This window comes from Copadichromis virginalis, linkage group LG11, assembly GCF_057382275.1.
Source record: "Copadichromis virginalis isolate Kocher_CV1m ecotype Utaka linkage group LG11, C_Virginalis_male_GT1.1, whole genome shotgun sequence".
Classification (NCBI taxonomy): domain Eukaryota; kingdom Metazoa; phylum Chordata; class Actinopteri; order Cichliformes; family Cichlidae; genus Copadichromis; species Copadichromis virginalis.
In genome coordinates this window covers 30,732,938-30,755,661 of record NC_140628.1, presented here as the reverse complement: position 1 = coordinate 30,755,661, position 22,724 = coordinate 30,732,938, and the positions used below count along the sequence as shown (strand labels likewise).

General features: G+C 39.0%; 1 protein-coding gene across 3 annotated transcripts; it reads left to right on the top strand.

The window, feature by feature from the left end:
• The first annotated feature begins 2,829 nt into the window (after window positions 1-2,829).
• Window positions 2,830-18,691, top strand: usf2l (upstream transcription factor 2, c-fos interacting-like). Of its 3 annotated transcripts, XM_085471953.1 has the most exons (11): window positions 2,830-3,274; window positions 3,747-3,787; window positions 4,014-4,120; window positions 5,232-5,351; window positions 6,586-6,739; window positions 10,828-10,915; window positions 12,899-12,937; window positions 15,008-15,066; window positions 15,429-15,523; window positions 15,651-15,779; window positions 16,642-18,691. In XM_085471953.1, exons 1-11 carry the CDS (start codon window positions 3,240-3,242, stop codon window positions 16,729-16,731), a joined length of 957 nt encoding a protein of 318 aa, XP_085328079.1. In that variant the 5' UTR covers window positions 2,830-3,239; the 3' UTR covers window positions 16,732-18,691. The 3 variants fall into 3 exon arrangements, with proteins under 3 accessions (XP_085328079.1, XP_085328080.1, XP_085328081.1); XM_085471954.1 differs by lacking the exon at window positions 12,899-12,937 and having other exon boundaries at window positions 2,833-3,274; XM_085471955.1 differs by lacking the exons at window positions 2,830-3,274; window positions 3,747-3,787; window positions 4,014-4,120 and adding an exon at window positions 4,908-5,085.
• Window positions 18,692-22,724: the final 4,033 nt, after the last annotated feature.

Genomic DNA, 22,724 nt, shown 5'->3' with positions numbered 1-22,724 from the left:
CATTAAGAATGCTATTTACATGCAGGTTGCCATCAAGGTGCCAATAGAAACTGTGCTACTAGTGGCCGGAGACAAAGAAACAGGAGAGGGGAAGGCATGTTCAGAGCCAACAAGAGAGAAAGATAGGCGGGAATGAGTGCGTGATTGTGAAAGCGAAAGAGCTGGCTGATAATAATGAAGCGAAGGAAGGTAGATATATTGCGTTTAGAGGAGACCAGGTGGAAGGGAACGATGGCCAGACAGATGAGGTCAAGCAAGAGTCTCAGTGGACTATAACATTATAGTCTTAATGATAAAATTGTGAGAGAGTAAGGAGCAGGTGGAAGAGAGCCTGGAGAGGTGAAGGTCTGTTCTCGAGAGAAGAGGAGTGAACGTTTATAGAACTGAGATATAATATGTGTGTGAATAGGAGGAAAACAGGCATAACAGTGAAGTTGGTTGAGTTTAAATACCTAGGGTAAACCCAGTATTGGCATTATGGATAAGCCTTGGGGGTCCAGGCCTGCCCACTAAAGCCACTATGCCACCTCAGTTAAATTCTGCTAATAAACTTGAATTTATACAATTTGGTAATGAAAAACATAAAGACCAGTAACATCAGTAAATTATTGCATTGCAAACTCAATTTAATTATTCAGTTCACGGCAGTTTAGTAATTCTACGGCAATCATGTTAACCAGGAGGACACTGAGTGGATAGGCCTATGCAGGTCAGACTTTGGGAGGTACTTCTCATGTCTGTCTGACACCAAGAAAGATCATTCATCAGCTTGTGCATTTGGTTTTAAAGCATGACCCTACAAGAAAGCTGCAAAACAAATGGAAATGTGTTGAGGATATGTGCTCATCTGTCCTAGTGGATGGTGAGTTCACTGATCCCCCTTTGCATTTAGAGAAAATCTAGCTCCTGCTTTGTCTCTTATAAATGGCTACATTTCTCTGCATGTGTATTATGTGTGTACAGCTGTACACACATAATACAATGTATAACATGTATAACAATGTATGTATAACATGTATAACGTATGTATAACGTATAAATAACATAATGGTGATTAGTGACAGAAGGATAGTAGCAAGAGTGAAAATTTACAAGTAAAATGTATAGTTTGGAGATGGTAGCACTGGCAAAAAGACAGGAGGCAGAGCTTAAGATGCAAATATTTACATTAGGAGTGACCAAAATGAACAGGATTAGAAATGTGTACATCAGAGGGACAGCTCAGGTTTTAGACACAAGGTTAGAGAGACATGGCTGAGATGGTTTGGACATGTGAAGAGGAGGGATAGTCCATGCATTGCACTAGGATGCTGAAGATAGAGCTGCCAGGCTGTTGGAAAAGAGGAAGACTACGGAGGAGGTTAATGGAGTTAAGGAGGATATGCATAGGGTAGTGTGGAAGAAGAGGAGGCTACAGATAGGGTGAGAAGTAGGCAGATAGTCTGCTGTGGGGACCTCTAAAGGGAGCAGAAGAAGGAAGAAATATGTGTGTCAGTTGTAAGTTTATCGTGTATCTGTCATGGCTCGCTGTGTGGCAGGCAGGATGAGGACCCAATCGCAAAAACTCACGGACTCAAGGGATAAACTCAAAATGCAGCTTTATTGCTGAACAGAAGATGATAGGCGATACAAAACTAGACTGGGGAAAAACTAACATAAAGCTCACCAAGGAACACAGGGAAATCCACGCAGCATGAGGGAGAACGCGACACAGAACTGAGGGAGACGCAGACATAAATACACAGAGGGTTAAGGAGGGAAGTGGGAGCACACGGGGAACACAGGTGACACTGATAATCATAACAAGACACGGCAGGAGTGAACACAACACTAACGGGAGACGGGCAAAGTAAAACAGGAAGTACAGAGGTTCAGACAGGAGGAGAGAGAGCACGGGGAGAACACAGACATAACGGGCTGGGGAAAACATAGAATAAAACACAAAGAGAGACGAGGGCTCATAAATACACAGAGGGGCACACAGGGGGTAAGAGTCACGAAGGGAAAACACTTAGGGAACAACACAACAGGGCAACTCAGGAAACATGGCCTAAGGAACGAAATACAAAAATACAAGGAACTAAGAATACTGGGCCCACATGGCCCAGGACCATGACAGTATCAGGTTGAGTTAAAAAGTTAGAAAAAAAACACACACACACACAGACAAAATATTCAACTGTTTTAGCCTCCTACATATGGACATCACATTTTTGGGTTGTCTACCAAAATACAAAATTTGGCTCTTCAAGGGCCTGATATCCACTTACAAGGACATTATACTTGCCACTGTTCTATCGAAATTTAAAACGAATGTCCTCATATGTGGATCTTATTTTTCTCAGAAACAAAAATCAGGTATAAAAAAAATCACGTAATTCTTTGTTTTTACATTCATCAGGTCCCAATCAGCCCAAATAGCAAAGATAAAGTAAAAATGCATGCCATAAAAGATTTCGTTTCTTAGGGGGTTAATATGTATAATATAATATGTCCAGTGTTCACTGAAAATGTGTTATTAGCACACTTGTTTTGCTTTACTTTCTTTCTTTCGACTTCAGTTTGTTTTGTTTTTCTTCTTTTGGCCCGCAATAATTAGTAAAATCGTGGAGGCAAAAATAAAAGAATAGTTTGAAATAATCTTCTAAGTTTATTTTGTTTTTTGTTATTAGAATACACTTAAATGCCACTTTGTACGCAAGTCTTGGTGTTAACGAAGACTAATGCGCTCATAAATAATAACAATGTGGCATTAATACCTTGCTGGTTCAGATCTGAGCCAGAACATCGTGCCACTCTCTCGCGCATTAATAATAATTTTTTTTAAAAAAGCTACGTGCATAAGTTACTTGTGGAGCCTGTTCGTTACTCCCAGGTCACCGACAGAGAAGCTTTTTGTTTGCATTTTAATTGGTTTGCAACACTCAGTGTCTTCCCCACGCTCTAGCTGATGTTAATTCGCACTTTTATGGTCACCGGTGGGGGTGAGAAACCGTAGCGAAACGTTATCGACCGTGGTCCCCGGCAAGCAGCAAATCCCTCCGGCGCGACAGCTGATCGAGAGGAGTTACCTCGGATCACCCAGCGACATCAGCAGCGGCCTCCATTTTAACTTCGACACCGAGCCGTACCTCACGTGTCCTGGGCTGTCTCTCTCACATGACCCGAGTGTTTGTTCCCGTGATCAGCACTTCCATCTCCGTCTGTGACACCGAATATCACTTTTTATTTCAACACTGATGGATATGCTTGAACAGAGTCTGGACACCGCAAGGTAACTCGGTCAAAATGGCTAACTGAAAGAAGCTAGCCGCAACATGCTATTTCACACAGCTAGTTTACGACGCTAACCAAGGCCTTACTTATAAAGTGTTGTCAAAACGAATTTAATGTGTAGACTACAGCTAAGTTAGCAACACAGGTGGACAACTCTTTAAGCGGTATAACTTGGTTATATCCAAGAATAGTAGTGTTCATAGTTAACAGCTAAGAGAGCTTAAGCTAGCTTTTAAAACAAATAACTATTCTCAGCCACTCTTGGTAAACCAAGGGCAGTTGCTGTGCTGTGTTTTTCATTATAATTGTCCTGCTGGCTGACTGACTTCCCAGACATCACTTGCCACCCCTTACGGTGAAGTGGAGGGTCAGTTATTACTTTCATTTAATACATTGATATATAATTTTCACAAACATTAGCTGGTTGCGTAGCTTCTAACAACTGAGGTATTTCTGTATCCGCTTTGCAGCCAAGAAAAACAAGAAGAGGAGGTTGTCCAGGGATCTGAAGGTAAGGATTTATTTACTAAGCGGTCTTTGATCACACTGTAGTTTTGTGTGCGTACACAATACTTTATAAAAAAAAAAGCCACAAGCTCTTTCCTCAGTACACTTGCTTTTCTTTATGTGCTGCAACATTGAGCTTCGTTATTTGCAGCTACACTCGGGGCTTGTTAGCTGTTTAGTTACTTTTTCCATTCTAACTCCTGTTTCTTTATCCCCCTTTTCCCTTGAAGACGGAACAGGAGAAGAGCAGACAGCTGTTACAATAGCCAGTGTACCTCAGGCTGCAACATTTGGTGACCATAACATACAATATCAGTTTCGCACCGAGGGTGGGCAGGTAAGTAGTTAATGGATGGAAGTGTGGACACTACTGATTGTTGCTGTTTAATACCCATTTCAGAAAGCGTCTAAGTGTTCCTAATTGCATAAGGGCCTAGACAGTTAGAATAAATTGCCTCTGTTTAGCACTTATGAGAGTACACAAACAGCACAGAGTGGATAAATGTCCATGGGGTGTTTGTGCAGCACGATAATTACCAACTGAGAACTCTCAGCTGCATATTGATGGAGGTGGTTGAAAAGATGCTTGGACATATGGCAAACAACAGTGAGTGATTATATATGTTGAAGAACCATACTCCCGACGACAGTCCTTAATGTTTAGGCTTATATTTTCTTTTTATCTGATTGTTTTTCTTTTTCTGTGTGCTTTGACACCCTCCTCTATTACAAAGTCAGGAGGAAAGCACTCAGTAAATTCCCTGAAGGTATCAATGTTTATAGTCTTTTTTTTATAGCCTCAAAATTGACTGTTGACCTTTGTACAAAAGTGTCTCCTTCCTGTTCACTATGTGGTTTTCACACCACTGTTGGTCAGTGGTAAACAATGGGTCAGTAATGCCAGCATATACACTAAAAAAAGGTATTGTGACATTCATGTTGGTTTACCCTTACTGGGTGGTTTGCGCTGGAGGAAATTGAGTCAGTGATCCATGTGGTTCAGGCATAAACAAGACTAGTGTGAGCAATCATGTGATTTCAGTCTGGTCTGGGATTGGCATGAGACTGCTGTCACATGTCAGTCAGGAGGAAAGTCACATGATAGAGGGATACAAATACTGATTCTTCGAACAAACAAGCTCATTTTCCTTGCTATTTAAAATTAAATCAGGCGCATTCTGAAGCGTAAGCATATTGTGGGATGGTGAGATCAATGCACAAGTGAGGTTAGTACTGTAGTGTCAGGATACTAGGCTGAGCAGTACGGAAGCAACAGATATGATAAACAAATCAACAAGTCAGGTAAGGTGCTGTTTTATACACAGTATGATTGAATAATGCAAAAAAAAATACATAGAGTAAGGATATAAATGGAGAAGCAACTAGTTGCTCTCTTTGTTTTCTTCTTATTCTCTCTTTTTACCCAAATTTGTTTTTCGTCTGTGCAGGTGACGTATCGTGTTGTCCAGGTGACTGACCAACACCTTGATGGAAGAGATGATGCAGGAGGAGCAGTGAGCGTTGTCTCAACAGCTGCATTCACCGGGGCTCCTCAAGCTGTGGCACAGGTATCAAAATTTTACACTTTTGACTGGACCAAAGGGAAACCACTAGTAGTTTAAACCGTTTTTTAAAGCTTGCTTTCTTTATTTACGTGTTAAAGGATAAGGTGGAAGTTAATTTCTGCGTATTTTCATTTGCAACAGTCTCACTGAAAACAACTAAAACCAGTGTTATTCTAATTTCTTTTGTTTCTTTGTACACGCTTGTCATGTTTTAAAACATCAAGTTTACAAATACTGTTAAAGACATGAAATATATCATGGATCAGTATATACATCTATTGGCTGAAAAGTAGGTATATGAAGTTATTACTGTCTCAGTAATATTATTTTAGCTATAAATTATGTCTGACAGTGCAGAGTGTGGCTGTAAGTAAGGCACACAGCCATGCTCTTGTGTTGGGTCATGTTTTTTTTTTTTTTTTTCCCCGCTTTATGTAATGTTTTATGCAGACCAACACTAACAAAGATTGCTGTCTATGAGTGAAACAAGATGGTGTAACCAGTTTTTGGTTTCAAGCTGGTAAAATAGTATCAACTTGCAGAAAGGTGTGTTGTTTTGGTTACTCCTAAAAACAATTATGCTTATTAGCAAATTGTGAACTGTTGTGAGTACTTTTGAGTACACAGATAAAGCTTTTTGCTTTATCTGTATATATAATTCAAAAACGTAAAGTTAAAAAAAACAAACGGTGTTGTATATCTATTATTATCAGTTATTCTCACCAGTTTTCCATATCACATCATCTCTACTTCACTGATTCACTGAAATTGCAGCAGCGGGTGTAATTTCGCTAAGCTTGCCAAGATGGAAAAATAGTCTAAAGAGTGAATTGTGTGCCCGAATATAATATCTAGTCAACACAAAGTGAGTCACATAGGTGTATAGTTTCAATGTGTGTAGTGCCAATAGTTGTTGCACAAGAACTGCAGTAACAGTCGGAGCACAGTTTGAGCTAAAAATATGCAATTTTTCTAGCAAGAACAGACCAAATTTGTTTTCATTAGTGCTATACTGATGGCTTTACTGACCTTGCTATTATCCCTGCTAACAAGATCACTGCTGCTTCTTTGCCTCCCTTTATCCTAGCTGTCAAATGGAACTGTGTCTTGCTTGGGGGGGTTTAGCAGGGATACCAGTATTGAGTCTGACAGAGGATGAGGTGTGCGTTTACCTGCTGTGACTGCTCCATTGCTGCTTGTTCATGGCTCTCCTCTGTCTCTCTCTTATCTGTCACAGGCTGTGATCCAGAACCCTTTCAGTAATGGAGGAAGCCCAGCAGGAGAGGCAGTGGGAGGGGAGACCCGCTTCGCTTACTTCCCCGCAACTGCGGTGAGCGACGGGACTGTGTCTGTGCAGGCCGCCACGGACCCCACACTCACACAGGCAGGGGGTGAGTCAGTTCTCACACCTAATTTGGGCTGGGGCTTATCACAGTGCTGCAGAGCTAATTAAGCTATTATTTTCAGTGACAAACAGAAGTGTGTTTTGAAGTACCTTAAGGAGAGAATAGCTGTCCTTTTTTTTTTTTTTTTATTAGTGAAACACGATCCTGACAGTTTGAGCTGATAACAAAGAAATCAGGGCCATTTACAGCAGATACAAAGAATAAGCAATATATCTAATCCCTCCCTGTTGAGATAAATTATCTATGCTGAGCCTCTAAATATCAATATTTTCATTCTCTATGTAGCTTTTATAAATAGATTTCCTCACCAGCTTGGGTGACTAACCCACGAATCCCATTGGTGGTGCTTTATATGACAAAATTGGGTGAAGTAATACATGTTCAATTCATATTTACATATGTTCACTAACATATATTTGGTGAGGAAGAAGCAAAGCAATCCAAAGATGATAATGACAATTGCACTTGCTTTTATTTATATATATATATATATATATATATATATATATATATATATATATATATATATATATATATATATATATAATTATTATTATTATTATTATTATTATTATTATTATTATTATTTTTTTTTTTTTTTTTTTTTTTTTTTTTTTTTTTTTTTTTTTTTTTTAACACATGATAAACCTAAATATGTGTTGCAGAATCAATTTGCTCTGTGATTCCTTCCCCCCCATTTGGATATTTTTGATCAGTAAGTTATTTTAAAATATAATTTATGATGCTGGAGAACGCAGTTTTCTCCAACTGTGAATCAGCAATTTTCAAGGGTCATTAGATCTTTATTAAAGTTGTAATAATTATGAGAAATATTTTAAATTGCACATACCCAGCAGCTCATTTTAATCTGTTTCAGATTCCTAACTTGGTAATGTGATGGAAACATTTTTTGCCATGACTAGAGTTTGCCTCCTCCGAGTCAAATATTATCAGACGCCAAAATTAAATTTGCCATGCTTACCATGTTTACTTGTTTACTTCATGTCACATGTCTTCCTATTCTGCTTCTCTTCCTCTTTCCTACCATATGCCATCATCTGGCTGTACTACCCGTCCTTGTGGTTTTATGCTGGTTGTCCAGGTCAGGCTATCATTGGCTGAAGCTGTGTTCGCTGAGCGCTGTAAGTGCTCAGTTGACCTAGAGAACAAGATCTAGGCTTTAATGCCTTTTTTTTTTTTTTTTAACTAAAAAATAAACAAAACAAAAAACTGCCATCTACCTATTATGGATTATTCCGCTAGAACTAGCAAGAACACTGTTACTGCTGGCTGGCAGTTGACTGTTGGATGGTCATTATTTGTCTTCAGGATTGTTATGAAAGAGTCGAACATTGTGGGTCTCTAAGGATTTTATGTAGGAGAATGTACAGCCTGGACAGGAGTTATTGTAGGAACTTGTAATTCATCACCCAGTGTTCCTGCTGCTGGCGGTGCTTCTTGCTGTCATTTTGGCCCAGACTTGGGGTCTAAAAATGCTTGAAACTGGGATTCAACGTATCTCCAACATAAATCTATAGACCCAAGGCTGAAAGAGACAGTTCAAGTGCCACATTTAAGATTTTAGCCCTATACCTCATACGATATCATATTGTCCACAATAATTTTGGTATAACTATTTGCGATACATAAAAGTGTCTCGTCTTGATAAATATAGCATTTATGTTTGCTAGGGTACACAACAAGTCCAAGCATGTCTTAGACTGAGAACTACATGTTAGCCTCCAGTGATGATTTAGTGACCAATGCTTTGCAAAATACACAAGAAAACAGTTCACCCTAAAAGTAGAAACAGCAAATTTGTTTCACCACTTGAAGCAAAGGGCATACAACCAGGCTATGAAGAAGATGCTAGCTGACACAAAAATAAACAAATGCAGCTATTACTCTAGTTGCATTTGGTATGACTGGAAAAGCAAGCATTGCATGAAAATTACTCATGTGTTACATGGTAGAAAAGTAGGGCACTAAGCAGTTGTTTAAAAATCTCCAAGCAAAATCCAAAATTCTGGATAAAAAATATTGTTAAATTTCAATTTTATTATGTGCTCTTAACTAAAAATGTAAATCTGTTTTTGTGCGTTGGAAGAAAAATACCACAAAAACAATTAAATGTAACTCTCGCTCATTGTCTCACTTACCACTAATACGTATAATAAATTACAGCTTTGTAATTTAATAAACTGGAATTACACAGTTCCACAAAAACAATTAAGTGTAACAGTGCAGGCTGCTAAAGTGTGGCTGGTTTAAGTTGCTTTTTTGTTAAACTAAAATGTTAGACAGTTATATTTTATTTTACCTAAAAGAAAAAAAGCGTGGAGAATTCCCTTCATTTTGTTTGCACTAATAAATGCTGCTGCCTGCAAGCTGCAATCACCAATAAAATGTTCAATATTTTTCTTCTGTGTCATCAAAAATAACATTTCCTTGAACTACTGTGATATAATTTTGAGACTACATCACCCACCCCTAATATCCAATGTGACCTTACATTATGCATTGTTTGTGTCTTCTTGAGAGAGATGGATACTTTGGACACATAGAAATAAGACAATATTTTGCTGACTATAACATACATATGGATGTATGTAGTAGTTTGTGGCAGCAAAACTACACAAACAAGTAGCAGGCACATGGCACTGAAACTTTCATAGTAAAAGAACAAAAAATGATTTACTTTTTTCTGTTATTTTGTAATCCAACTCATAAACATGATTAAAAAACACAAAAATGAAATGAGTTTAAAACCCCACCTGAGCTCAGTCACGCTCCAGTAAAACACCTATGTAGAGGCACATCTGGGGTCACACAAGGTCATTGCATTGATTCCTTAAATCATTAGGTTTCTTTGATGTAGCTCATCCATTGCTAATTACAGACATAGCTTGTCAAGCTCATGCAGCACATCCACACACACACTGCTTTTCTCTCTCGTTGAGCATTGTGTGTCTACTTCCATCACATGACTTAAACCCACAGAAGTCAGATACCCTTAAGGCCATATCAGTTGATGCACCTCAGCTGTAACTTGTATAATAGGCTCGGCTAGGTGCAGCTTTAAGAGTGAGATTGGAGCCAAAGTGTTAATGCAGTTTGATATAAAAAGCAAAGCACTTAATGTGCATTGAGCATCTTAAAACATTAAGACGTGGCCTCATTCAGAGGGAGCATCTGCAGTCTGCTTTAGCAGCAGATTGGAAAGCCAGAGTGCCTGGTTAAAAGACTGAATGTACCTTGCTGTTTTCATCTGAGAAATACTGATTTTCTTGTGTGTTTTCTGTTAGTGACTGATTCTGCGTTTTAGTCCTTGATCACATTCTTTGAAATAGAAATAACTACAGGCTGAATGTCTGTGTCAAGACCTGTTATTTGGGAAGGTTTTCTGTGAGAGGACCTTCATTTTTTTGTGGATAGTTTTTGTTTTTGTTTTTTTTGTGGCAGAAAATTGTGTTGCTCATTTTGTTTGTCAGGCCAGGTCTGCCATCTTGCTGACCCAGATGACAAGATTAGGTGGCTTAAGATAAAATAAGTGGATTTATTTCTTGATGATGTTTTGGCTCTTGAATGAATATGGTATGGATGAGTAGTGTTAGTAGAATATTCTTCTGTCTACATCTTGATTGTACATGAGAGTTGAGCCTGTTTCTACACAGTTGGCACAGTTGCATCCTTACAAGAAATTTCGGGGTTCCACTTTGCTAGTTGGCTTAAGGATTTCTGTGTTATTTTATCGTTGTGCCAGATGTGGCTTTTCTCTACTTTCCTCCCACAGTTTAATGACATGCACGTTAGGTCAGTCGGTGATTCTGAATCAGTCGTAGGTGTGCATGTGAGTTTAAATGGTTGCCTGGCTCTTTGTGTTAGCCCTGTGTTGAGCTGGCAACTTGTCCCTGCCTGTTGTCCAATTTCAGCTGGGACAAGCTCCAGCCACCTTCCCCTGGATCCTCGTTGGATAAGCACTTAAAAAATTTAATGAATCAAGTCAGTCTTCTGTGAAATGTTGAGCTGTCTTACTCTTCATTGTTGACTGATTACACCTGTGCCTTCCACAGGTCAGTTTTATGTGATGATGACCCCTCCTGATGTCATTCAGACAGGCACACCACGAACCATTGCCCCACGAACACAGCCATACCCTGCGTAAGTATCATCTCTGTCATCTGCTGTTTATGTGATGGAAACAATATTGCCAGTGCAGCTTGAGACACATAAAACTAGGCATGTTTTAATTTCAGTGGAGTTTAAAAGTAGATTTAATGACAAAAGCTGTTAAATACATCTAATATCATAATAATAAAGTTACTATGATAGGTTTCAGTTAATTTTGATAAGGGCTTTACGCATTTATTGCAGCAATAAATGATTTGTGTTTAGCAGTGTGGCTCTGCTCTCTTAATGCTTCAGAGTGCATCTCTACAAAACACATCCTTTCAAGAAATGGTATCCATCAGAGTCTGAATTAGTACTGTCATAACAACGAGGGCATAGATTATCATTAAAAGATAAATATAACAGCAATATAAAAAAAATTGTTGCACTTTTTCAAAAAGCCTCTAAGATTGTGATGCATTGAAAAGGCAATAAAGTCTTATTTAACATAGCAAGATGTTCATTTTGTGAATTATCATTCCTGTTTTAAGGTATACAGTAAAGCAGTGTATGTTTCAACCGTGTGACTAAAAAGGGTTGCTGCTGTGTTGGTTTTGGAGTCAGATCTACCCCTTTCTCATACATCTAGTTTCAAAAAGCCAAGATATTGATCCGCAAAATGCTCGAATCGAGGTGGCAGAACAGAAGCTAAAAAATGAAAGGGTGAATATGTCGTAATAAGCCATTTAAAATAGTTTCCTAAATTCAGAGTTTAAATGAGATGTATTTTCAAAATCAGTATTTAGCACGCTATAACTGTAACTGCTAATGCAAGAGGGGAGTGTAGAAGTAGAGGGGGTTAAACTGCAATGCAGCAGATTGGAATGATGTATTAGTAGTAATCTATCTGAGCAAAAGAGAATTGTCTCATATGAATGTTCTATTCAAACATGACTGAAAGACTACTGTGACGTCCATTTGAACAACTGCAAGGCTCAAATTTCTCAGCCTTGCTGCCACTGCTGTTTTCTTTTACTCAAGGCTGTTTTTCTGCCCAGGTAATCTCTCTTGTGTTCACCCCAAGTTCATGGTTATGATTGATTTTTAAGGATTTCTTTTTTTCTTTTTTTAGCACATGGTAGCCACACATCTTTTTTTTTTCTTTTTTTTTTAACCTTTCGAACTCTCATACTGTTTATCGCTAAAATTCACAACGTGCATTATTCTAATCATGCATCAAAGGGATCCATCTCAGACTCTCCAACTGTTAGCCACATGCTGGTGATTGCTGTTATTAAGATCATCAGCAGGCTCACCTGAGCAAAGGGTTTTAATTTTAATTGCATGCGAACCAAGCTGGTTTTGGCCTACTACTGATTTTTATTCAGAAAAGGGGATTTAAACAAGCTTTATTTATTTATTTCATGGTTCATTTGAGTGCCAAAACACACCGGCACAAGAGCCATAGCCCTGTGAGATTCAAGGCTCATGAATGTCGGCTAGGTTTTGTTTTTTCGTTTTGTTTTGTTTTTTTTGTACCCTGTTTAGTACGAGCCAGTTTTTTGCCTGGTTGGTCACTTAAAAATTAACACATGACCCAATTTCAAATTGAGTTAGCTCCGAACCTAAGTGAATATTCCTCTGATTTCATCCAGGCCTATACTTAACCTTTAACTCGTGAAAGTGATGGGATTGTGGTCAATCAGATAACACTGCTATAAGGAGAATAGCAACCAGGATACAGCACTTTATCTTCTATTTATCTTCTATCTAAGCTGTTTTTTTACATTTCATTTCTCATTTATTTATTTATGTGTTTATTTATTTATTTTTCCAAGAACTAGAGATTATTTTTTTGTTCTTCTGTTCAGGACACATTTAAGGGGAGTTGTGACTTATTTGTACATGAATAATTTATGATTTTCAGTGACTTCAAATAGAATTATATTTACATGTAAAGTGATGAACCGTGACGTTTTCGTTGGCATGTGAGCAAAGTGAATGAAAACTACCCAACCTATCTGCCATTCACAGAGATGAAAACGAGCTGCTGCAACATGAAGTTTTAAACTGGTGAGGACAGTTTCCACATTTCTCCCCACTCCTCTTACAGCAAATGAACTAATCAAATTAGATCACAAGAAGCAAAGAAGCACACAAACCTCTGCCCTTCACTTTTCTCCACCCCTCCCTTCCTCCCTGGTGATTCTCCCTGCTCTTGATGTGTGAGACACAGATGTAGCAATTTTTCAGTGCTGACCCTGATCCATTGTTGTTAGTACTGCTTGTGGCAAATGTATTTTTCCATTAGGACCTAGAAATCAGGTCATTGTTCTCCATCTGGAAACAAATGGCTCACTCCACACTTTTATTTTAGTATAATTTTCAAAGTGTCCTTTGTTGTAGCCATTTGAGTTTGGTTCTCTTTCAGCCTAGTTTTAAAGTTGGTCATAAAACTATATGGACAGCATTTGCTCTTTAAGTGCATTTTGTTGATATGACAGGGCTATTGAGATAAATTGAGCCAATGGAAGCCATGTGCTTTCACTTGGAACATCTACTTTCAAAATAAGTAGTTATTTGTGACTAACTAGCTAATAATCACAAATTTTTGTGCTCATTTTTTTGAAACAATGACAGTAATATACACAGGATCTTTTTTTTTTTAATTTTTTTTTTTTAATGTAATTATTATTATTTTATTTTTTTTAGAATTATTTTTCTGAACTCATCCATCGAGGTGATCTGAATCTCAGCCTGCAGTCTCTTGTTTTTCACTGTGTAATTTAATGAAATATTGTCAAGGCCATGGCTTGGTGACATAAAAGCAAAACTTTGGAAGAGGGTGGAGAGTGGAGGTGCATTGGTAAATGATTACATTTGTCATTTTAAAGATCAATAAAAAATTGTGCAGACGTTTTTTGTTTTATACATGCTGTATTCAACATATGGAAAGTCTTCTACCAGAGGAAACGTACTCATAATTTTTGGGGTTTCTCTGGCAGCCTTTACTCTCGGGGGCACTTAAAAGAGGTGTGCAGGGAAAAAACATTCCTCTAGGCATGTACATTTAGTTATTCAAACCGCCATCCACATATTTTAACACTTTGCCTAAGAGTACTGTTTGGCTGCTGAATCCATTATACAGCTGAAATCCCATTAAGATGTGTTGAGATACATGTGAGAGAGCCGTTTGGCTTAGCTGACTATCTCAAACGAAGCTATCAGCAGTCAAGTTGTGTTGATTGGACACAAATTCTCTGCAGTAGACTAGAAAAGATTTGTTTTAAGGCAGACAATGAAGACAAACAACCTCATAGGTCATTTATTACGTCACACAAATTGCAGGCAAAATTGCAGTGGCAATAAGGAGTAGTTTAATTTATTCTCAGAATTTTGTAGTCCCCGGTGTTCAATTAGTGAAACCAACACTTGGTTGTACAGCTATCAACCACAGCTTTAAACCTAGTTGAAAGGAATAACATTGATTACCTTTTTATAATGTAATGCTCTGTCAGGACATCCCGGGTCCTGCCTTTTATGTGGCAGGTGCCCTCAGTGTACACTAGACCACATTTGATTATGTGTGAGTGTGTTATTGGTCTCTTCATGCCATGGTGGGTGGTATGATAAGTCTCCTTGTCACGTCTCTGAGACTTAATTAACTGAATCCTGGGGGAGGTTGCAAAGACAAGAGACAGTTGTGTCATTAGGTGTACACCCCAACTTCAGTAAGCAGCATCTGGTTTTCTACAGTGTTGTAATTTTACAGCATAATAAAGCATTGCACTTCCTCCAGGCCACACCTGGGAAGAGGACAGCCAGCTAAAGTAAGGAGGCTAGCTGATTCTCAGTATTCCAGACAAGGCAGCTTGGCTCAAGGCTGCAGGCGTCAGGACTGCATATGTGACCTCATAGGGCTGTGCATCATTTAATATTTCTACCAAAGGCACTAACCATCTTCAGAGGCTCATTTTAAATGGCAATAACAATAGGCTTGAATTTAAAGATAACAGTGAAGAATGGTTTTTAATAGGCAAAGGATTTGGAGGATTGGATTGGATTTGTGTCCGATTGTATGGAGCGCAGAGATGGGAGATATTGTAGTGCATGAAAAGTGTTTTATTTCCTGTCTATCTGCAGGAAAATGGATGGACCCCGAACACCAAGAGATGAAAGGAGAAGAGCACAACATAATGAAGGTGGGTAATTAGTCATGATTGTGGCTTTTGATTTCATCAGACAGTCTTAACACAATGCCGTGTGGTGCCTAAATGGAACATTTTTTGATGAAAGAAAATCACTAAGCCCTCACAAAATATTCTGTTAAGAGTAAAAAAAAAAAAACAGCATATAATTTTGACCAGCCACTAGAGGTTGCTGTTGAGCTGTCAAAATCAGTCAGGAATGTCGGTACTGACGAGATTCGGCAGATGAAAACCTTGTTTTGTAAATCAGAATGACCTGTGATCTTTTACTGTAGCTTAAATTAGAAATCTGGAAATGTGGCTTGTATGCATATACTCCTTTTAAAAACAGTTCTTCTTTCATCTCTGTTCATCAGTCGAAAGACGGCGAAGAGACAAGATCAACAACTGGATTGTCACACTTTCCAAGATTATCCCAGACTGCAGTATGGATAGCACCAAAACCGGAGCAGTAAGCAGTTTGTTTGTCTTTTAAATTTGCGCTTGACTCATTAATACTCTATAAAAATTATATTTATCACAATAATTATATTTCTTTTTTTTTAAAAAAAACTGTGACAATGCCTCTGTATTTATAGAGCAAAGGAGGCATCCTGTCTAAAGCTTGTGACTATATTCGTGAGCTGAGGCAAAGCAACCAGAGGCTGCAAGAGAGTTTGAAGGAAGTGGAGAGGATACAAATGGACAATGAGTTGTGCAGACAGCAGGTATGAATATCAGTCTTTGCTCTAGGCTGCAAATGGGGCATCAAGCGAAGTTTCCGTGACTTTGGTAATGTGTAAAGAAGGGCTATGAATGATAATTCAGAGTCCTCCTTTGAGGTGGTTGGGTGTAGCAGATAAATAAACTTGCGCATAATAAGGCCGGCATAGTGGGCTTCATATGTGGCTGTGAAGATTGCCACTGCATTGAATAGATTAGTTTGCTTTATAATTCAATGCAACATTCTTTCACTTAAGTCTCAGAAGCATGAAATCCACCTAGCCCCATATGCATCTTCATTTCTCTGAAACAAACCCCCTGAGACTTCAGGCTGCATAGCTGATCATCACAGCCTGACAAAGTGGATCAAAGAATTTGCACTCAGATAATGAGAAGTGTTACCTGAAATCAGTGCTTTGAGAGACTGTGGGAATAATATACACAGGGGTTGTGTGAGAACTAAGTGCATGCTAATGCACTCAAAAGTATTGTGAAATCTTGCAGCTCTGAGTCTCTTGCTTGAATCTTGGGTCTGCAAGCGATTCAGTGATATATTCTTAAATTAAATGCTCAAAGCTGAATATCCTTCCTCAGTCCCTCAGTGGGGAGGCAATGAATTCAGGATTCGCCCAGGGGAAATGTAGCAGAGATGACATACCTCAAGATTTGATAATCCAGTTGGTTGTGGGCATCAGTGTTTTACAGGGTCTACACACGCTGCTCTCTAATCTCAGGGATTGCATAGTCCTGTGTATACATTAGTCAGCTCTTAGTTTTCAAAGGAAAAAGTTTGGTCAGTAAAGTTAAGGCTGTATTTTGCTGTGGAGAATGTTGTGGATGATGCATTTTTTTCTTCTTTGGTTTAAGATTGAAGAGCTGAAAAATGAAAACGCATTGCTCCGAGCGCAACTCCAGCAGCACGGCATCGAAATGGTTGGAGAAACGCCACCACAGTGAATGAAACCAAAAGAGCAGCGCAGGGCACACCCACTCAGACATATAACTGACACAGTGGGAAACAACGCAAGAAAAAAAAAACGAGAGACTTTATGGAGAATCACTTTCTTTTTAGTGAATGCATCCTCCCCTGGGTTCCCAGGTTGTGAACCCTTCACTAGCCGATTTTGGCTGCACTTGACTTTTCCAATCGTATTGAGATAACCACCCGCTGCAGCTGAGTAGAAATGTGCTCCAAGAAAAGATGCCCACTCACCTTTATCAGGGTGCTTTACTGTAGGACTAGCTATGAAAGAGACCCTCTGCTGCCCTTCTTTATTTGTATTTATGTAGCTTCATTCATGGACTACGATGTTTGGCAATTATTTCTTTCCTTCCCAAACCCTTTCCCTCGTTATTAATTTTGACTTACTTCATGCTTTTATTCTGTTTGTGTTTTTGAGTTCTGTATTAATATTTTGTTTTTAGCCCCTTTAATTTATTAGTCTGTTTGCTGACAGAAGCCTTGATGGAGACCCGTTACGATGAAATTTATGCATCCAGTGAAGCCGACATCAAAGTATGAAAAACATGATTCTACAGACAGAAATATTGTGACACACATAGCTTACCTAGACCCAAAGACAAACAAGAATCTGTGCTTGCTGATGATTCTGGGCTGATTTATGTAAATATGGCCTCTCATGTTTTAATACAGATGTTACAGAATGTTAAAGCAGATTATCTCTGGGAGTAAACAATCAATAACTCATTAGTTCCATGCTGGCAATTGTCAAAACAATTACAACAAAGTGTGTGCAATCTATGAAGTTCAGTTTGCTGAGGCTAAAATGTGGTTTACTTGAAGTGTTGGGCATTTGCTGGTGAAGTGGTATTTAAATACAAAGTGAAATGTTAGAATGTGGAACATGCAGACACGTCAAACTTCATGTTGTGGAGAGGTGAGCGGGGCAAATCCCAACTTTTGCCACATATTTAGGTACTGTCGGTTTTGTTTTCATCCTTTGTCGGGTGACTTACCTGTGTCCCAGTACATGCAAGAATAATCCCCATGTTTCATTTCAAGCTGTTTGCTCTATTTTGGTATTGCAACACTTCAAATGGAGCTCAACGCACAAGGGGGTGGGGGGCACCCTGGAGAGCAGTGCTCAAAGACTTTGCTCACTATAGAAAATGAGTACACGGAAATTCTGTGTTGCAGTTCTTAGTTGAGCATGACTCATTCTCTACGAAAAGACTAAATAGTTTGCATGCGGGTAACTTGGAAACGATCTTACATATTTCTCCACCCACGCAGGCAAACAATAAGTAAACTGTAATTGGTTGTACAAACAGCAAAAGGCAACATTAATGTTGCTGAAGGTTTTGTGAATGAATATAAATGATGTGTTTTGGGTTTTTTTTTTGTTTGTTTGTTTGTTTTTTTCCCACTTGGGAAAATGTGAGTGGAAGAAAGATGTCAAACTTCACTTAATAGAGCACGATTGCTTCTCCTTGTATCAACAGCTCAGGATCCAGCAAAGAAAAACCAACACTCAGACCCCTGGCAACATTGGCTATCACATTTTAATATCTCAGACTTGCTTGTGCTTTTAAAAGTGCTGTTCTGCTGCAACAACTGGATTCAAACCTGGGCGATATAGTGCAAGTGTCTGGTCTATCAAATGAGGCTCCTAGCCAAAGTCGAATGATAGATGTTTTGCAGTAGATTTTTTTTTTCTTTACACCTCAGTGAGGAGAGACGTGAATGTGAAGAAATGAGTACTGCTTAAAAGATGGTTGATCAGAAATCAAAGGTCATTCGTGGCTAACTTTTTTTTTTCTTCTTGCATTTCTTTTTTTGAAATGGCAAAAGGAAGAAAAAATCCTCTTTTCCTCTGTGTAGCAGCCTCACTGTTCTCAGGTTAGAGACATTTTTTTCTAAGCAAAATGGTGGAAAATAAAACTTTCACAATCTAAACATCTTTGTCTGTGGATCATCGTTTACCAGATCTTGGGAAAAGCTGAATATATATTTTTATTTCCATCCGCCCAGTAGCATTGCATATTATTATATACATTATTATAAGATTCATTGTAATTTAAGACACTGATTTCCCTTTACCTTTTATTCTTAAATACATTTGCTCTAATTAAACCTAATCATCCCATTGATGTGTTAAAATTCAATGAAAACTAACCTGATTATGACTGTAAAATAAGTTCAATCCTTCTTTTTTTTTTCTTTTTCTTTTTTTAAAATTAATTATCTAGAATTACTTGTCCCTAACATAGACATAGTAGGCTATCATTTTTGGCTATCAAATCAATAAGTCAACACAGTTTACATAAAAGAGTGGGTGTGACCTGTAGGAAACAGCCGGGTCTACACGCAGCCGAGTGGGATATTTAATATTTTAATGAAGTAAAATGAAAACAGCTTCAAACTAAAATCAGCACGACTGCTACGGGAAAAGCAGCTGTATAGGTTTTAAAATGTGGTACACTATGTTTGGACAAAAAAAATTGCTGTGGTTTGTTTAGCTTTGACACCGCTATATTTATAAAGTCTATGTTGAGCCAGGAAGAAAAGCCAGCAAAAATACTGACTGTGCAAATGAAGCGGCCTATCACTATCACAGGAGGACCACAACCATGTATTTAGTTAAATTAGTGTGCAACTTGAATAAAAGGTATTTGTGTGAGATGTAAGACAATTTTAGCTGGTTTGTTTTAGATGCAACCCTGATGGTGTTAAACAGCTGGAGAGCTGCTGATTCATAGTACACACCCCAAGCCTGTTTAGTGTGCTTTCTTCCAAATGATTAATATACAATGTGCATGTCTCACCATGCATGCAGCCTGTTGCTCCTATTATTTTTTTTCTTTAATCTCTACTCTTTGAACTTTTTAAATTTTGCACTTTCTCAACAGTTTCCCCCTAAGATTAAAGTATTCTGATCTGATCTGATAACAACAAATATCCCACTGGTTTCATAAAGATTTAAGTAATGTTAAGTCCCCATTTATAGAGAGATGGATAGATATTAAGTCTTTTAAATAAATCTTAATACTTAGACAAGTAGAATTTTTTTCTTTAATGTGCGATCTCAAACTGCTGCAATACCTTTTTAAAAAAGAAGCTTTCAACATAGCATAAAATAGTGTCATTGATTTGCATTAAAATTTTCCAAAAGGCACAAACAATAAAAACATGCTCCAGACATCCAGTTCCATCACTTGAAAAGCTGAGGCGACACCTAGCAGATAGCTGCTGGTTACAGCTGCCTCCTTTAGCCTGACCATGGCTCTTAACTTTAAACCTTAACTCGTCCATTTTAGGTTTATTAATTCCATGAACGGTTCGCAGCCAAGTGTGAAGCGGTGGGAATGAGAATCAGCACCTCCAAATCTGAGGCCATGGTTCTCAGCCGGAAAAGGATGGAGTGCCTTCCTGCCCCAAGTGGAGGAGTTCAAGTATCTCGGAGTAGTGACCGAAAGAACGAGATCGCAAATACAAGCGGCGGAAATGGGCTTCCTCCGAAGGGTGGCTGGCCTCTCCCTTAGAGATAGGGTGAGAAGTTCGGCCCTTCGGAAGGGGCTCAGAGTAGAGCTGCTGCTCCTCCACATCGAAAGGAGCCAGTTGAGGTGGTTCGGGCATCTGACAAGGATGCCTCCTGGGCGAGGTTTTCCGGGCATGTCCCACTAGGAGGAGGCCCCGAGGCAGACTCAGGACACGCTGGAGAGATTATATCTCTCGGCTGGCCTGGGAACACCTTGTTGTTCCCCTGGACAAGCTGGTGGAGGTGGCTGGGGAGAGGGAGGTCTGGGCTTCTCTGCTTGGGCTGCTGCCCCCGCGACCCGGCCCCGAATTAGCGGAAGAAAATAAATGGATGGATGGATAACTCCATAAAACCTTTTTTTTTTTTTTTTGACCAGGCTGTAAAAAGACTATGCTATGAAGTTGGTCGCTTTAACATGGGAGTCTTTAAAGGTTTCATTGCTTTTGGTGCAGTATGGCGGAGCGGTTGTTCGCAATGTGGTTCTAAAGGTTGCTGATGGCTCTAATCTGAGTAATTTTTAAAAGTCGATGTGGTTTTTGCTATATGTGGCTCAACAGTGGAACACTACGTTTCATTTGCCACCAGTTGAGAGTCTTGGATTTGACTACCTTTAAAATTTGCTTTTTTCACAGCAGTCTTTGGACATAATTGCAGGAAGAAGCATGGGTGTCCATGATAACCACTGCCTTTCACTTAGATGTGCATGTGGCAGGGATCTGGTCCAGCTCCTGGGCATGTTAGTTAGTAATTTGGGACAATACGTCTTTATTGTTGTGAACAGTTGGCAGGTTGAACTAACACAAAAATGTCTATATTCTCAACAAAACGTGCAGGGTATAGGGTTATATTGTCTTGTCAGTGTGGAACAGAGATACAGTTTTAAATATATTTTCGAATTTTCTCTTGCAAGGATAGAGTTACTATGGGTTACGTGTCCCATGTGTACTCAAATCCACACAATCAACACACTGGTAAGTATTTAGAAGATATAGAGGGCACCTTGGGGGAGAAAGATCAATGATGGATGAAAGCTATATCCAAGCCCTTAGTGAGATTGCGTTGGGCAGGGCTACATTCTGCTGCTCTTAAAAGAGAAGCTGCTATTTTATATAGATAGATAGATAGAGATATATGTAGACTGCTGTTTGCACAGACACAGTAACACATGCACTGAGTATTCACTTGACTGAGAGTATGTGCTAAATTTGATTTGGTTTTGTTTTCAGGCTTGTCAGCTGCCATTTAAACATGCATAGACAACCAAGCAGGCAGGCAGGCGTCTGTGTGTCCCCGTTTCTGTTTGAAGTGGATGATCTCTGATCCCACGTACCTCTCTGATTGGGACATGCGTAGTCTCTCTCCGTCTGTCTGTTTTCCTTCTTCACCCCGAAAGCGTTCTGAATCGAGTCAGGCAAAGCTGCAATAATACTGATTTGGAAAGGAAAATGAAATGACATAAAGACATGTTTCTTTAATAAATGTTATAGGAAGCATGTACCAGGGAGTTCAACCTTCACCTCTAAGACCAGATAAATCACTTAGAATTAATTGATGTATTAATTGGAAGAGGAAACTCTCTCCGCTTTGAGCAATGGATTGTTATTGCCGAAATTGTATTTAATGGATTTGAATCAGTGGTTTAGGTCTGGTCAGTACTCAGTGAATGTCTGCTGCACATTTGCCTGGAGGAAGGGAGTGAAAAAGCCACTTCTATAAAATCCTTTATGTGATTTGGATAAGTCCTTTTTAAATTTTTTCGGTGTGTGTGTGTGTGTGTGTGTGTGTACACATCTACCAAAGGACACGGTTGAGTGATTTTCATTGAACTCATGCTGGCCAAAACATTCTCCTGGAAAGCCACAGTTTCATGGCCTGCAGGCTTGTCTTACCTTTGTGCTTTTTTAGCTACAGGAGCACACTGTCAGGAACATGTATTGTCCACTGCCCGAGCTTGTTACACATTCCCCCTCTCTCTGAGGTTATTTGTTGAAAAAGCCTGACAGAAAGAGTCTTATTCCACCTGACATACAATGTGCCTCACACCACACTTACCATCTTTCTTGGTTGTACATTAATAATGACATAGCACCTGTCACACTCATAAGAGAAGTATCAGCACAAAGGTTTGTATTCTGCTGCTGTCATAAATGGAGCATAGTTTTTTTTTGTTTGTTTTTTCGTTTCGCCTTTTTGTGCATCCAGAGTGTCATATTCGACAGTATTTCCAGCACTGATCAAACTGACGCATCAAACTGGTGCACGTGTTGAAAGACACGTGTCTCTGTCTTAAAGCTGTGGGTCATGTAGTTTGGATTGCACCAAACGTATTGTTTGAAGTACCATCACTGGGGATAAACACTGAATATCTCCCTGTCTGGCATCGCCATTTTATCATGGATCTGGTGTTTCTGAGAAACCAAAAATCTCAGTTCAGGAAAAATAAATGTATAT